The 17,725-nt window shown below is 43.7% G+C and overlaps 1 protein-coding gene across 1 annotated transcript; it reads right to left on the minus strand.

Moving 5' to 3' along the window:
• Nucleotides 1–9,898: 9,898 nt before the first annotated feature.
• On the minus strand, nucleotides 9,899–15,377 carry CLDN23 (claudin 23). Its single transcript, XM_068233710.1, has one exon. The coding sequence runs from the start codon at nucleotides 14,978–14,980 to the stop codon at nucleotides 14,069–14,071; it is 912 nt and encodes a 303-aa protein (XP_068089811.1). The 5' UTR covers nucleotides 14,981–15,377; the 3' UTR covers nucleotides 9,899–14,068.
• Between the last annotated feature and the right edge of the window lie 2,348 nt (nucleotides 15,378–17,725).

Consider the following 17,725-nt stretch of genomic DNA (forward strand, 5'->3'; position numbering starts at 1 on the left):
AGGCTACACTCACTCCTGGAGCCACTTCCCCCCTCATATAAGGCAGGCTCCGCCGGCCATTACACTCACTCGTGTGCCTGCTATAGTGAGAGAAGGGCAAGCTGCTGCAGACTGTTTCTCCTAGGGAAAGATTAGTTAAAGAGGAACTCCAGCCTAAACAAACATACTGTCATTGAGTTACATTAGTTATGTTAATTAAAATAGATCATATAATCTCTTACCCACCCTGTTTTAAAAGAACAGGCAGATGTTTGGTTTCATGATGGCAGCCATCTTTTTGGTTGAAAGGAGGTGACAGGGAGCATGAGACACAGTTCCAACTGTCCTGTGTCCTGAGCACCTCTCCCAGTTGCTAGGCAACGTGAATAACAACATAGGAAATCCCATCATGCTCTGCACAGCATCAGGGAAAAAGCCCGGGCTTTTTTTCTTTGATGGGTGGAGCTTAGCTAAAAATGCAGCTAAAAATGATGCTTTGGTAAGAAAAACAAAGTTCTGATGCTGTGAAACTGTTAAAGAAACACCAAGCCTTTTCAGTTCTGCTGAGTAGATTTTTAGTCTGGAGGTTCACTTTAAGCTCTTGGCTTGCTCCCTTGCTCCTGGCTGATTCTTATTGCTATATGGCCTAGTGCACACCAGAGCGGTTCGGCTGCAGTTTGCGATCCGCTTGCGGGTGCGGATCTGCTAGGGTAATGTATTTCAATGGGCTGGTGCACACCAGAGCGGGAGGCGTTTTGCAGAAACGCATACTCCCGGGCTGCTGCAGATTTTGGATTGCGGATGCGTTTCTGCCTCAATGTTAAGTATAGGAAAAACGCAAACCGCTCTGAAAAACGGCACTTCAGAGCGGTTTGCCAGGCGGTTTTTGTTACAGTAGCTGTTCAGTAACAGCTTTACTGTAGCAATACATGAAATCTACTACGCCAAAAACGCTTCAAAAAACCGCAAAACGCTAGCTGAAACGCTACAAAGAAAAATAACAAAAAGAGTTTCAAAATCTGCTAGCATTTTGCGGATCTGCTAGCGGTTTTTGGTGTGCACCAGGCCTAATAGCACCTCACAACAGTTCTTTTGAGAGCTAATCTTGTTCTTATGATCTATTTTTTTTTCTGTGTCGCATTCAGTGACTACCTGTGTGTGTGATATATACCTAGCTGTTTTGTTGAGTGAACCCACCTCATCACTGCATATACCTAGCTTTTGTGTCCAGTAAACCCACCTCATCACTGCATACACCTAGCTGTTTTGTTGAGTGAACCCACCTCATCACTGCATATACCTAGCTGTTGTGTTCAGTGAACCCACCTCATCACTGCATATACCTAACTGTTGTGGCAAGTGGTGTCATCATTGTCCGCCATAACAGATTTTCGTTAAAGGACTTAAAGTTAATTCATTTCAAATACAGCAAGCCCTCGAAAGTCCTCCTGTATTGTTATTTTTGGTCACTACCTCGGGATGTGCATGCCATGCCTGCTGCCTTCCTTGGATGTGTGGTGGTAGCCATTCCTGCTCCTTTGCCCACAGCGTGCCTGCTGCCTTCTTTGGATGTGTGGTGGTGGTAGCTGTTTCTTAGGCTCCCACTCCAGACCGGTATCGAACCAGGATTCCCCCGGCCATTACCCCTGGTCAGTCACGATGGTACTGAGAAAGTACCATCAAAAGTTTCACACAGTTGAATGAATGGCAGACTTGCCCTCCATAACACATTCTTGGCAAATGCGTTCAAATTGGTTTGTCTTCCGCTGGGTCAAGGATCCATCTGACCACAGATGCCTGGTCTGCAAAGCACAGTCAGGGCAGGTACATTACTTATACAGCATGGGTCTCAGGCTCCCACTTCGGACCGGAATTGAACCCTGATTCCCCGGCCATTACCCACTGGTCACAATGGCAGACTTGCCCTCCAGAACAGATTCTCGTGACAGGCAAGTGGTGTCATCATTGTCCGCCATATCAGATTCTCATTAAAGGATTTAAAGTTAATTCATTTCAAATACAGCAGGGCCTCGAAAGTCCTTCTCCGAGTCCTGTATTGTTATTTTTGGTCACTATCTCGGGACGTGCATGCCATGCCTGCTGCCTTCCTTGGATGTGTGTGGTGGTAGCCGTTTCTTAAGCTCCAACTCCGGACCGGAATAGAACCAGGATTCCCCGGCCATTACGTGTGGTCACTCATAATGGCAGACTTGCCCTCCATAAAAGATTCTCGCCTCCTTGAGGAGGAGACCAACCTGGTGAAACGCAGTGAAGGCACCATCAGACTTGCCCTCCATAACAGATTCTCGTTAAAGGATTTAAAGTTGATTCATTTCACATACACAGCAGGGCCTTGAAAGTCCTCCTCCTGTATTGTTATTTTTGGTCACTACCTCGGGACGTGCATGCCTGCCTGCTGCCTTCCTTGGATGTGTGGTGGTAGCCGTTTCTTAGGCTCCAACTCCGGACCGGAATAGAACCAGGATTCCCCGCCCCTTACCCGTGGTCACAATGGCAGACTTGCCCTCCATAATAGATTCTCGTTGCAGGTACTGAACCGCAAGCAGAAAATGTAATTTTAAAAAAAAATTGATGTAAGTTTTAACAATGGTAGAGAAAGAACCATGGAAAGTTGATAAGGCAGTCAGACATTACCTAACCTGACATCACTGAGTGAGGAAGAGCAATCTTGCCATGGTGCACAGTAGTCCAGCACGGCCGTCACTACACAAACAGCTGTTTGCGGTGCGTTACACAGTGAGTTTGGTGTGTCAGTGTGAAGCAGTACACTAATTACACTACCTGATCAATGTATACACATGCAAGATGTTTTAAAGCACTTTAGGCCTGCAATTTAGCATTCAATGTGATTTCTGCCCATAAAACACTGCTTTGCGTCAAATCTAGATTTTTCCCCGGGACTTTTGGCATTTATCCCACTCGGCCATGCCCCCCTCCAGGTGTTAGACCCCTTGCAACATCTTTTCCATCACTTTTGTGGCCAGCACAATTTTTTCTAGTTTTCCAAGGTCGCCTCCCCATTGAAGTCTATTGTGGTTCGTGAAAGTTTGCGCAAACCGAACTTTCGCTGAAGTTCGCAAACCGAAAATCGGAGGTTCGGGCCACCTCTAGTTCTTTAGCAATGTGTGTGTGTGTGGGGGGGGGGAGGGGTTGACGCAGCAGAGCAGACATGATGTCATGTGGCAAGCGGTAGCACAAAATGTCACTCAGCCGGGCTGATCCAGCTGATGGTTCGCTTGCAGGGTGCAGTTGGGGGCTGCTGTACACACACACACACACAGATGCGAAAGTTTGGGCAACCTTGTTAATCGTCATGATTTTCCTGTATAAATCGTTGGTTGTTACGATAAAAAATATCAGTTAAATATATCATATAGGAGACACACACACAGTGATATTTGAGAAGTGAAATAGAGTTTATTGGATTTACAGAAAGTGCGCAATAATTGTTTAACTACCTAACGACCGCATCACGCCAATGGGCGTGACCGTGGCGGCAGCCCCAGGACCTCCTAACGCCAATTGGAGTCAGGTCCTGGGGCCGGCTACTGCAGGAGATCGCGCGAAGGCTGCGCGCGCATCTCCTGCTTGGCGATCGCCGCTCGGGAGACTGTAAGATGGTGAAAACGCCGTCTTTTAACTAAGTACAGTTCTGCGATCCACGGCAGCGCTGTACTGGGGACAGCCGTGTGACACAGCTGTCCCCCTGGGTCACTAGAGAGCGATCGGCTCTCATAGGAAGAAGCCTATGACAGCCAATCGCCAGGATTGGCTGGCTGGGGGGAGGGAGAGGTTTGGGGGAAAAGACAAAGAAAAAAAAATTGTAAAAAAAATAGAAAAATAAAGAGATAAATATTTATATAAAAAAAATAAACGACTGGGAGGCAATCAGACCCCACCAAGAGAGAGCTCTGTTGGTGGGGGAAAAGCGAGGGGGGGAATCACTTGTGTGCTGTGTTGCGCCGCCCTGCAGCTTGGCCTTAAAGCTGCAGTGGCCAATTAAGTAAAATATAGGCTGGTCTTTAGGGGGGTTTAACACTGCGGTCCTCAAGTGGTTAAATACAATTAGGCAGGTGCATAAATGTGGGCACGGTTGTCATTTTATTGATTCTGAAACCTTTAGAACTAATTATTGGTACTCAAATTGGCTTGGTAAGCTCAGTGACCCCTGACCTACATACACAGGTAAGACCAATTATGAGAGAGTATTTAAGGGGGTCAATTGTAAGTTTCCCTCTTTTAATTTTCTCTGAAGAGTAGCAACATGGGGGTCTCAAAACAACTCTCAAATTACCAGAAGACAAAAAGATTGTTCACTATCATGATTTAGGGGAAGAATACAGAAAGCTGTCTCAGAGATTTCAGCTGTCTGTTTCCACAGTTAGGAACAGATTGAGGAAATGGAAGACAACATGCTCAGTTCAAGTTAAGGCTTGAAGTGGCAGACCAAGAAAAATCTCAGATAAAAAGAAGCGACGAATGGTAAGAACAGTTAGAGTCAACCCTCAGACCACCACCAAAGACCTACAACATCATCTTGCTGCAGGTGGAGTCACTGTGCATCGTTCAACCATTCGGTGCACTTTACACAAGGAGATGCTATATGCGAGAGTGATGCATAGAAAGCCTTTTCTCCGCCCACAGCACAAACAGAGCCGCTTTAGGTATGCTAAAGCACATTTGGACAAGCCAGCTTAATTTTGGAATAAGGTGCTGTGGACTGATGAAACTAAAATTGAGTTTTTTGGGCATAACAAACCCCTTGTTATGCCCAAAAAACTCAATTCCAAATTCCAATTCCAAAATTAAACTGGCTTGTCCAAATGTGCTTTAGCATACCTAAAGCGGCTCTGTTTGTGCTGTGGGCGGAGAAAAGGCTTTCTATGCATCACTCTCGCATATAGCATCTCCTTGTGTAAAGTGCACCGAATGGTTGAACGATGCACAGTGACTCCACCTGCAGCAAGATGATGTTGTAGGTCTTTGGTGGTGGTCTGTGGGTTGACTCTGACTGTTCTTACCATTCGTCGCTTCTTTTTATCTGAGATTTTTCTTGGTCTGCCACTTCAAGCCTCAACTTGAACTGAGCATGTTGTCTTCCATTTCCTCAATCTGTTCCTAACTGTGGAAACAGAAAGCTGAAATCTCTGAGACAGCTTTCTGTATTCTTCCCCTAAATCATGATAGTGAACACTCTTTTTGTCTTCTGGTAATTTGAGAGTTGTTTTGAGACCCCCATGTTGCTACTCTTCAGAGAAAATTAAAAGAGGGAAACTTACAATTGTTATGCATGGAGGAAAAACAACACAGTTTTCCAAGAAAACCACCTGCTACCTACAGTAAAATGGTTCCATCATGCTGTGGGGCTGTGTGGCCAGTGCAGGGACTGGGAATCTTGTCAAAGTTGAGGGACGCATGGATTCCACTCCGTATCAGCAGATTATGGAGACCAATGTCCAGGAATCAGTGACAAAGCTGAAGCTGCGCCGGGGCTGGACCTTTCAACAAGACAACGACCCTAAACACTACTCAAAATCCACTAAGGCTGCATTTCCATTTGTGCGGTGCGAATCGCCGCGGTAAAAATTTGCATGCGGATGCGAATTTCGCATGCGATTCCATGCGAATTTTCATGCGAATTCGCATGAATGACGATGTATGCGAATTTAACCATGGCAGTGCTGGTGTGCTTTTCCATTGTTTCTATGTGAATTCGCATGCGAATTTGCATTAAAATTTGCATACCCAAATCTCATGCGAATTTCCTATTAAATACATTGAATGCGATTCGCATAGCGGTATGCGAATTCTGATGGTTCTGCCATGCAAATTTTTTCTGCACAGAAAAACGCAAAGGAATCCTGACAAGTGGAAACAGTCCCATTCACTTGTATTGCTATGCGAATTTGCATGCGAAAAACGCATGCAAATTCGCGACAGTGGAAATGGGCCCTAAGGCATTCATGCAGAGGAACAAGTACTTTTCTGGAATGGCCATCTCATTCCCCAGCCCTAGATATAATTGAAAATCTGTGGTGTGAATTAACGAGAGCTGTCCATGCTCGGAAGCCATCAAACCTGAGTGAACTAGAGAGGTTTTGTAAAGAGGAATGATCCAAAATACCTTCAAGCAGAATGCAGACTCTCATTGGAATCTACAGAAAGCGTTTAGAGACTGTAATTTCTGCAAAAGGAGGATCTACTAAATATTGATTTCATTTCTTTTTTGTGGTGCCCAATTTTATGCACCAGCCTAATTTTGTTTAAACAATAATTGCACACCTTCTGTAAATCCAATAAACTTAATTTCACTTCTCAAATGTGTGTGTGTCTCCTATATGATATATTTAACTGACATTGTTATCGTAACAACCAAAGATTTATACAGGAAAATCAGGAAGATTAACAAGGTTGCCCAAACTTTTGCATCCCACTGTATATAGTATATATATATTTAAGTGTTGCATTATACTTGTCTATCTAATAACACTGTATGCAAATACTCTAAAGGTGACTACTTATGGTACAACTAGTTGACCTAAGCCAATTTATAAGCGGGCTATAGGGCTCTGTCATACTGCTGCATGTCGGTGCCCACGTCCGCGGACTAGCGACAGTTGCGGCGGAGTTGCGGCGGCGACTGTCGCCAGGCGATTGAAGCTTTCAATCGCCTGGCGACATCAGCGACGGGCGACAGTTCGGGGTGCGCGCCCGTGCGACGTCGCATACTCACGGGCGACCTGTCGCCGCAACACGCGCGCGCCGCGTGTTGCGGCGACAATTGTAGCCCGTGAGTATGGGCCATTAGTCTCTGCTCCTAATGCTTTATTTCTTAGCTGTACTACACAACCAATTCTTTATATCATAATTTTTTTATCGCTTCAGTGTCTCTTTAACCCATAATTTATGTGCATGATAGATGACAATCATGCCAAACTATTATCTTCTAGAAAGAAAGAGCAGAGAAATCCTTTATAGGAATTATGCTCTTCTAAGAAAAAGTTACTGGAGGCAGGAAAGACTAGAATAACTTCCAGACACAAATGCAAGCTGGAACTAGTTAAAGTTTGGTACACACATCCAGTTTCGATTGGCCAAATTTACCACCTCTGTAGCCTTCTACACATCAAGGTATTGCTGTTACCTGACAGAGATTGGGACTCCATCCCATAGCCAAATCTAACAGAAGCCTCCAGGTTACCAACGCGTCTGTTGGAAAGGAGGGGGCAGAGGGACAATGAGCAGTGCAGGATGGAGCAGTTTACCGCAGGGGAGAGGGGAGGGTTTGGGAGGTTGCGCGGGGAGAATAATGCCTCTGAGCTCGCTTGTGTTGCAGGGATCGCTAAAAATCCAGCATGTTGCATCTTTAGCAGATGTCAGGCAGCCTCTGTACACACACTGGATTAATTCACGATTAATGGTTCAACCCAGCATGTCAGCATGTATACGTAGCATATATAGTTTGAGGGCCAAGAGATTTTCAATACGATGAACAGATTGTGTAGGCAAGTTCTCACACTACATGGGAGTGGTAAAATTGTATGTGTGTATGAGGTTTTAGGCTGCCGTTATCACTAAAAACATTCTTGAATTCAATTTGCATATTCGAGAAGATATTCACATAGGTCTCAATTCACTAAGCTTAACTCATTTTTTAATAGAGTTTCAAGAGTTATCACCATGGTGATAAGGCATGTAGTATTCGGGAAACATTTTACCTCAGACAAACCTAAAGTTAACTCTTCTAAGTTAAGATCTCTAAAGTTAACTCTTCAATCCTTAAAATAACTCCAGAATTCTAAAGTTAATGGCCTCAATTCACTAAGATCATGTTGGAGATAATAAGGCAAGAGAAAACTTACCTCCACACAGTAAGAGAGTTATCTTCTCTCTTCATTCCTTACATTGGCCTCAAATCACTAAGCTTATCTCCTGTCTTTAATAACTCTTCTAGAGTTGTTACCATGGTGATAAGGCATGTAGTATTCAGGAAACATTTTACCTCAGGCAAACCTAAAGTTAACTCTTCTGTCTTTAAGTTACCTCTTTAATCCTTAAAATAACTCCAGAGTTAAAGGCAGGCTGTTCATTAACTGCATGTGAAAATAACTACAGAGGAGGTAAATTAACTACAGAGGCGGTAAATTAACTACAGAAGAGGTAACGTTTTCTCTTGCCTTATTATCTCCAGCATGATCTTAGTGAATTGAGGCCATTACCTCTTCTGTAGTTAATTTACCTCCTCTGTAGTTAAGTTACCTCCTCTGTAGTTATTTTCACACGCAGTTAATGAACAGCCTGTCTTTAACTCTGGAGTTATTTTAAGGATTAAAGATTTTAAGGATACAGAAGAGTTAACTTTAGGTTTGCCTGAGGTAAAATGTTTCCTGAATACTCCATGCCTTATCACCATGGTAAAGGTCCGTACACACGCCGGACTTTAGGCAACGACGGGTCCGTCGTTGCCTCCCGCTGGGTGGGCGTGCCAGCGACAGTCCGGCGTGTGTACGCTCTGTCGTCAGACTGATACGGCTGTTCCTGAGCGATCCGCCGGCCGCCGTTGCCTAAAGTCCGGCGTGTGTACGGACCTTAATAAAGCAAAATGGATGTGTGGTGGTAAGTTTTATCTTGCCTTATCTCCAGCATGATCTTAGTGAATTGAGGCCAATGTCTTGTATTACACAAACAACATTGATTGGAGTTATAAATAGCATTTGTTTATTAGAAAAATAAAATATACATTCACATTGTATTTTATGGAGTAAACAAAAAACAAAGCAATACAAATTTCCAGTTGGATAAGGCACAAATGCATTTTTTTAAAATATATTTGATCTTTACAAAAAAAAAAAAAAAGGTATAAATTTACTAGTTACTTTGTAGAAAAGAAGGTGCATTCATTTGGTTAAACAAATAGGAGCACTATTAATTGCAGTCAAAGCATCCAGTGGTATTCTAGTCCCATAACATGGCCAGGTCACCGAGTACAAGCACTGGAAGATGACAGAAGCACACAAAAAGGAATGTGCCACCCAGATAGGTGAGTGTCAGTACTCTCTGCTAATACTCTACAGTGGCTCTGGGGGAGCAATATATCTGGGGGGAGCCCTGGGGGGTACTGTCACTAGCAGTAGGCCCCCGGCATGGATATAGCGACACTAGTGCCCCCTTTCAACCACCAAATTTACCATCCTGTTTGATCAGTAATATTGCATGATTTTGATCAGAAATCAAAATGATGATCAGGCGGCATGTTGTGACATCAGTCTTTGGCAGATTTGATCATAGTCATGGATCTAGTCAGGGTATAGCTGCTTCTGCTTGCTTTTAAAATCATAACCAATACTCCTAAGCAGTCAGTATCCAGGACATGACTGCAATTTCTAAAGCTAAGTACAAACACAAGAACTGTCGCCTTTCGGGGATCGAGAAACAATCCCTCGGATGACAATTTGTAGAACAATGGCCTCAATTCACTAAGCTTATCTCCTGTCTTCAACCTCCCTAGCAATCTAGACGAGTTGAGCTCATCCAGAGACGCTAGAGGGCACCGCTCAGGCCCTGGTGTCCCGATTTTGATAATTTTTTTTCAAACACTTTAGCCACCAATCCGCCGCTACCCGACGCGAAAGAGGACCCGCCCCCCGCAGACCCCATGCGCAGCCTGGCCAATAGCCGCCAGGCTGCGCTTCGGGGTGGATCGGGAGTCCGTGTGACGTCGATGACGTCACTCCATTCGTTGCCATGGCGACGGGGGAAGCCCTAAAGGAAATCCCGTTCAGAACGGGATTTCCTTATGAGCGTAATCGCCGGCGGCGATCGGAAGGGTGGGAGGGAGCAGGAAGGGGAGAATCATGTAGCTAGCGCTAGGCTAGCTACATGATATAAAAAAAAAAAATTTAAAAATGGGCGAAAAAAACCCTCCCGCGGCCGTTTGATCAGAACGCCCAGCAGGTTAATAACTCTTCTGTGCTGTTTCTACAGTTATCACCATGGTGATAACTATAGAAACAGCTCAGAAGAGTTATTAAAGACAGGAGACAAGCTTAGTGAATTGAGGCCTATGTTGTATAAACATATCCCTAGCCTTGAGCTGTGGAGAGGGCGTAGTGGGACGACGATCAGCAGACGATGGAACAGCTTTCATCAGAATGGCTTGCTCAGCCATCGGGGGTCATAAAGAATCAAACAGGACAGATATTTATTGATGCCCGATGCCAGAGCAATATTGGTCAGCAGCCGCTGTACACGCATAACGTTCGACGGCTGAAACAGTCGTCGGCCATTTCAGATGACGGATTATTGCATGTGTGTACGTAGCTTTAGACCCCTTAATACAGCACCGCAAATACAGTAGGCCCTGTTCCCACTGCACGTCTTGCAAACATTGTATGCTGCATTGTTTGGTGCTACATCATTCCATACAGTTTGAGGCACACAAAAAAATGCCTAGCAAGCCCATAGGAAACACATTTTGAACTTGAAAGAAACATTCAAATGTTTAGGCTGAATTTCCACTAAGTCTGGGTGTGGTTTTTTTGTGTGTACAAAGGGTTACAGACAATGCTCACATTTGTGTGCGATGTAATGCTCATGATTAGCTGTGCATTATTCTTTAATGGACAAATGTACAGGGTCCCAAAAAAAAAAGCAGCAACAAATATATAGATTAGGTGTTCTTACTGTTCTGAAAAACTGTTCCATGAAAGTGACTTAGAAAGCAAAATAAACAAGAGGGGGAGGGCAAAATGGCAGCCTCCACATCTCTCCAGCGACAAACATCAATAGCAAATTGCACCTTCTAATAAACAATAATTACTTACAATAAAATGCAGCGGAAGCAGCTGAAGAAAAACATATTAAGCATTACATTTTCCACAAAATAGCTACTATGGTTGATTTTTTTTTTCATTATTATAATAAGTACATCTCTCTGAACCTTCATATTATCATATCAATATTTACAAAAAAGATCATATAAAATATGCCCATAAAAAACACATCAATGTTAAAAACAGTGCACATTCATAAAGATTGGTTCCTTCATTTCAGTATTTTGGCAACAAATGTTTTTATTAGGCTACATTTAAACTGACAGTTCTAAAAAAGCCTGGAAAAACGCATTTTGTAAGTTTGCTGTCAAAGGTTTTGAGAGCAGTTAAAGGGGCACTATAGCGAAAAATTGTAAAATATGTGTAAACATATACAAGTAAGAAGTACATTTTTTTCTAGAGTAAAATGAGCCATAAATGACTTTTCTCCTATGTTGCTGTCACTTACAGTAGGTAGTAGAAATCTGACAGAAGCTACAGGTTTTGGACTAGTCCATCTCTTCATGGGGGAATCTCCGGGATTTATTTATTTTCAAAAGCACTTAGTAAATGGCAGTTGCTCTGTCCAACTGAAAAAAAAACTGTGAAGGGAGCAGGGAAGCTGGTCAGCATCATAACTTTAAATCCTTTTAGGGAATATCTTTATAAAGAATAAAAGCCTTGCTGAGAATCCCCTATGAAGAGATGGACTAGTCCAAAACCTGTCGCTTCTGTCAGATTTGTACTACCTACTGTAAGTGACAGCAACATAGGAGAAAAGTGTATTTGAATGGGATGGAACACACCAGAGCGATGTGATTTTTTACCAAACCCAAACACGTGTCCTGCAGCATTTCTGAGGAGATTAAGCCTCAAAGTATAGGAATGTGGAAAATTGCTCTAAAAAAATGCTAGAACAGCGATTTTCCAAGTTTTTTTTTGTTTGTTTGTTTGTTTGTTTTTTTACAATAACTGTATACTTCCAGCTTTACTGTAAAAAAAATAAGAAATAGCTACACCAAAAAACTCCAAAAATCACTTGCCATAACTGGACAATCGCTAGAATATCACTTCTAAAAACGCTGAGCATTTGCGATTACGTTAGCGCTTTTAGGTTTACACCGGCCCATACTTTTGAATGCTTAAAGGTACACACCATACAATTTTCTGTTATAGATGTTCTGTAATGCTGGGAATACACGGTTCGTTTTGTAGCTGATTCGATGGTTCGATAGATCATTTCCGACATGTTCGATCTCCTTTTCGATTATTTTGCCGCTCGATTTCTGATAAAAGTGAATGAAAAAAGATAAGAAAAAATGAGAGTAAGATAAGTATCGAGAGCTGAAATCGAGTGGCAAAAACGATCGAGAGCAGAAACGCACGGCAGAAACAAACCGTGTATTCCCAGCATAAGATTTAGCTGTCAGATAGATAATTTCCAACATGTTGGAAATTATCTATCTAATAATCTATCTGCCTAGCAATTAGGCATTGTTCTACTCAGCAGGAGATAACCAGAAGACATCTACACGATACAATTCTTTGTGCAATTCGATTACGATTCTATTTACGATCTGATTAAATCCGACATGTCCGATCGGGATTCGATCCGATTTGCCATTGTTTTGCAATGTCGGATCGGACATGTCGGATTTAATTGGATCGTAAATCTAATTGTAAGAGAATCGCACAAAGAATCGTATCGTGTAGATTGGTCTTAACAGAAAGATCTAACAGAAAATTGTATGGTGTGTACTAGGCATAACACACTGCCTCTGCCTGTTTAGGGCTGTTAGACGCCAAGATTTACCACCATCTAAACTAAAGCTGACCATACACCAAGGCTGGATCCACACTTGTCTAACAATTGTGCGGCATTGCTGTCAATTGTTTTTCTGCATGTGAATAAACGCATTCAAGTGTGAACTAGCCCACTGATTAATATTGGTTCTCAAGTTTCCCTGTGCAGAAAATGCACAGAAAAGCTGACGAGTGTGGACAGGGCCTAAACAATTTTTTGACCAACTGGACATTCGATTAGGCAATAATGTGTAAAAACTGAGGTGGATTTAAAGTAAACCTGGGAGGTTTGCAGTGCCCCTAAATGAATATTTACTTTGGGAGGGGGAAGCCTTTGGGTCCTCTACAGGCTTCCCTCGTTCTCCATCAACTCTATTCAGTGCTGAGACCCCTGAAGTGCGGCAGCACTGAGCCTGTGCAGTAGCACTGACCTACTCGGGCTCCGGCAGAAGAAGCAAAGCCTAATCAGGTTCATGCTACTGTGCAGGCAGCTAGCACTAACCCCATCAGGCTCAGCTTTTACCCAAGAAACTGAGCGGGTCCGTGCTAGTGCACATGCTATCAACAAGCAATTTTTCAGGGGGTCCCAGTGTTGGTGGAGGACGATGCAGAAAGTCTCTCCAGGATCCAGTGGCTTCCCTCTCCAGAGGGGAGTAACCCATAGGGGCACATTTTTTCCCTACAGGTACACTTCAAGGACAAAGAGGTTGCCATATTAATTTCCTTTTAAGCAATACCAGTTACCTGGCAGTTCCGCTGATCCTTTGCCTCTAATACATCTAGCCAAAGACCCTGAACAAGCATGCAGCAGGTTTTTCTGAAATTGTCAGAACTGACAAGATTAGTTGGATGCTTGTTTCTGGTGTTATTCAGATACTACTGCAGCTAAAAAGAACAGGGCTGCCAGGCAACTGGTATTGTTTAAAAGGAAATAAATATGGCAGCCTCCATAGTCTTCACATTTCTGTTGTCCTTTAAAGTATTTACGATCGATATTATGATTGAATCGATTAACCGCAGTATTAGTTCTTGTTTGGACGTAATGTCAATCATAATTCTTATGCAACAGTGTATTGTTGAGACACACTGCTGAGTAGTGCAGTCTGAGAAGTGTGCCTGTAAGTACAGTCTATGCACATTCTCATGTCTCTGCATATTGCACACTGATAAGTGTTGCTGTAATGAGGTTAGCAAAGTATTGCAGGGTACACACAATGCAATTTCCCCTCTGATTGACTGGTAATTGACAGGAAGTTGCATCATGTGTACATTTCTAAACTGCTCCTGATCAATAATTTAATCAATTTTCCAGAACATGATAGAAATAATCATCTGATCCCCAATGATCGGATGGGAAATAGCATCATCTGCACCCAGCATTACAGCGTGCTCAGGCCCTTATTGTAAACATAGCCTTGTGCAAATGAACAGTAGCAGAGATTGGTCTTGAAACTCTACAGTAGATCAGAGTCACAGGGTAGAGAGCTCAGTTGGCTGCCAGGTCTGCTGTAGTTTTTAGGGTGTTCTCCAGCCGTCACATCCATGGGGTTGGTGTAAGATCTAGAATTGGTGTAAGATCTAGGGTTGGATATCACTGACTTAGCTCTTCTGTCTCCAGACTCAGGTTGGTAGTGATGGTAGTTATCATTGTGGATGCTGTATCCAACATCATTGGGATACCGGTCCTTCTTATAATCACTTTGGATGCTATAGACTTTGCCAGCATTACCATTTTTGTCAGAGGTCTGTTTGTTGCTGTAGTACATGGAAGATGTTGACTTTCCTTTATTTTTAATACATTTCTTGCATGGGGGCACAAAGGAGAGCATGAGTGAAAACCCTCCTATTATCTCCATGCAGCTTCCCAGGTATCCCAGTACCAAGCAGTAGCCAACATATATGGCGGTCGCGGTGGAGTCTGTGGTCACCAGGCTGTACATGTTATAGTTGTAGTAAGAGATGGGGATTAGGCAGAGGAGTCCTGAGATAAAGATCACGATGCCTCCAATCCCAGCGATAATAAAGTGTGGCATTTCCTCCCAGCAGCGCACACCCCAGCTAGCCAACGCGATGCCCACGGCAGTGACAACCAGCGAAGCGATCATCATGCCCCGGGCAACTTGCACCACTTGTGTGCTGAAGTACGCGGTGTCGCTCTGCCCGCACAGCTGATTCTGGTTGGTGTTGGCACTGCCACTGGATACTTGGCAGATGTCCCAGAGACCCTGGTGGTTCTCCACGTCACTGGGCTTTAGGTTCAGCCCCGTCAGTATCCGCCAAGCCGGGGCCACAGTAGATGTGAGATCCAGCACTAGTCCACACGGGGCCAGCACCATGCCGATGATCATCACTGTAGGAGTCCGCATGATACACAGCTATTCCCCGTATAACTCAGTGGAAATATGGCACCGAGTGTCCAGAACAATTACACAATCCTTAGTACGTGCGGAGGAAGTCAGGGCGGCACTCACGCTGCCAGCGCTGCACAGAATAGAGCTGCTGCTGTAAAGAGTCCGCACATAGCAGCCGCAGGCAACAGGTAGCGCAGCCTGAAGGTAGTCAGGAATGTTGTTCCACGCCGCCTGTCAGGTGACTCAGCCTTCCTATCAGCTGGATGAAAAGTTCACATTAGTCTCGACTAAAAGTGCATAAGTGGCTGCTGATATGATAACCTCCGTCTTGATGTTCCTTTGCACCCAAATTCTTCTTTAAATCCAGCGAAACCACTCGAACAGGCTTGACAGAAACTGCATTGTGTAGGAAAGGGTGGAGCCCCCGAGCACAACAATCCCACAAATGTTTAGTGAGAGGAGGAGCTAGTGCTGGCAGAGCGCTGTGTCTCCTGCTCATCCCCACCTGCAGCCTCTGCTTCAGGAAAGGCTTCATGTGCATTGTGCAAGACGCATTGCTGCTGATATGCTGACAAATGAGGAAGTCAAAACCCCATTATAACGCGTAGCTGTAATCTACTGTATGTTGATACATTTGTTGATAAAGGCTCATTTGTGTTGCCCTGTCCAATGCTACATTGTAAAGGCAAATTATGTGTTTTGCTGAAGTGGACAGGAACCTGTTCTCTGTGGAACAATGCAAATGTCACACTTTGCTAGCAGCAGCAATAAACGACCCACCAGGATGTTGTAAAGCAACCTTTTTCTCAACTACAGATGTTCAGTGACATATTAATAATAATTTGTCCCTGCAAACTGTATACAGCTTGCATTTGGGCCGATCTGATTGCCTCAACTGTAAGCCGCATACAGTATAATATACTTTTAAGTGTACCAGAGCTGAGGAAACAAATGTTTAAGGCTCCATGCACACTGCCAATCCGTTTTGCGATTCCGATTTGCAATTCCGATTTTCCCTGAATGCAATCAATGATCAGTAACGATTAAAAATCGGAATCTAGTGTAAAAACTGATTAAAAATCGGAATCGCATGCAGTGTGCAGAGAGCCTTATACATGCCTGGGGCTTCCTCCACCCCCATGCGCTCAAATCACATGCCCCCACCCTCAGTCTTCTCCGTCTTCTTTTTACCGGGTCCCATCACTTCCTCCAGACGCGGCCAGTCTGATGCAAGTGAAGTGCGCTATTTACATAGTTATTTGAGTTGAAAAAAGACATACGTCCATCGAGTTCAAGCATAGAACAAAGTACAACACCTGCCTGCTCCCTCACATATCCCTGTTGATCCAGAGGAAGGCGGAAAAACCCTTACAAGGCATAGTCCAATTAGCCCCAAAAGGGAAAAAATTCCTTACCAACTCCAGATGGCAATCAGATAAAATCCCTGGATCAACATCACTGGGCATTACCTAGTAATTGTAGCCATGGATGTCTTTCAACGCAAGGAAAGCATCTAAGCCCCCTTTAAATGCAGGTATAGAATTTGCCATAACTACTTCCTGTGGTAATGCATTCCAGATCTTAATCACTCTTACTGTAAAGAACCCTTACCTAAATAAATGGCTAAAACGTTTTTCCTCCATGTGCAGATCATGTCCTCTAGTCCTTTGAGAAGGCCTAGGGACAAAAAGCTCATCCGACAAGCTTTTACATTGCCCTCTGATGTATTTATACATGTTAATTAGATCCCCTCTAAGGCGTCTTTTCTCTAGACTGAATAACCCAGTTTATCTAACCTTTCTTGGTAAGTGAGACCTTCCGTCCCTCGTAGCAATTTTCTTGCTCGTCTCTGCACCTGCTTTAAAACTGCAATATCTTTCCTGTAATGTGGTGACCAGAACTGAATTCCATATTCCAGATGTGGCCTTACTAGAGAGTTAAACAGGGGCAATATTATGCTAGCATCTTGAGTTTTTATTTCCCTTTTAATACATCCCAAAATGTTATAAGCTTTAGCTGCAGCGGCTTGGCATTGAATATGATTATTTAACTTGTTGTCGATGAGTACTCCTAAGTCCTTCTCCAAGTTTGATGTCTCCAACTGTATCCCATTTATTTTGTATGGTGCTAGACCAGGGGTCTCCAAACTTTTGGTCCGGGTCAACAGACTCAACATACTTCAGTCTGCTGGGGGGCCGAAATATACATAAAATGATGTAGAAAAACATAACATTGAGCCTAGGTGTTGAAGACAGCGCCTATTAACATGGGCAACCCTCAAGTCTCCCATTTAACCTTAGCAGAATTAAAGCCCTCAACACAACATGCCTGTGTTGGAGGGCATGCAGATAGTATGCCCTTCAACACAGCATGTGCAGATAGTATACCTTCCAAAACAGCATGTGCAGATAGTATGCCCTCCAACACAGTGCAGATATTGTGACCCTAACATAGCAAGTCATATGTGAGCCATAATGTCACCCAATGGCCTGCAAAAGCCTGAAGCATAATCTCACCCATACACACGAACTCTGTAGAAACATATGCAGTAAAACCCTCCATTTCCTCTTCGCAAAGGAACCATAACATTCCTGCACAGTACTGACCGAAATATGTGATTATGCTTGCTATAAGTCATCCTCTCCACCTAGTAACCCAGAAGCCAGCGAATGACTTCTTGCTGGCATTTCTTGTGGAAGGGTGGTGCCAAAACTGCTATGCTATATGCGGGCCACTAATATTTAAAGATGCAGTGGACCA

Source organism: Hyperolius riggenbachi, chromosome 1 (genome assembly GCF_040937935.1).
Source record: "Hyperolius riggenbachi isolate aHypRig1 chromosome 1, aHypRig1.pri, whole genome shotgun sequence".
In the NCBI taxonomy this organism is placed as follows: domain Eukaryota; kingdom Metazoa; phylum Chordata; class Amphibia; order Anura; family Hyperoliidae; genus Hyperolius; species Hyperolius riggenbachi.

What these genes read in the sequence shown, in the direction of transcription:
- CLDN23 (XM_068233710.1), bottom strand. Translation starts at nt 14,980, where the DNA reads ATGCGGACTCCTACAGTGATGATCATCGGCATGGTGCTGGCCCCGTGT.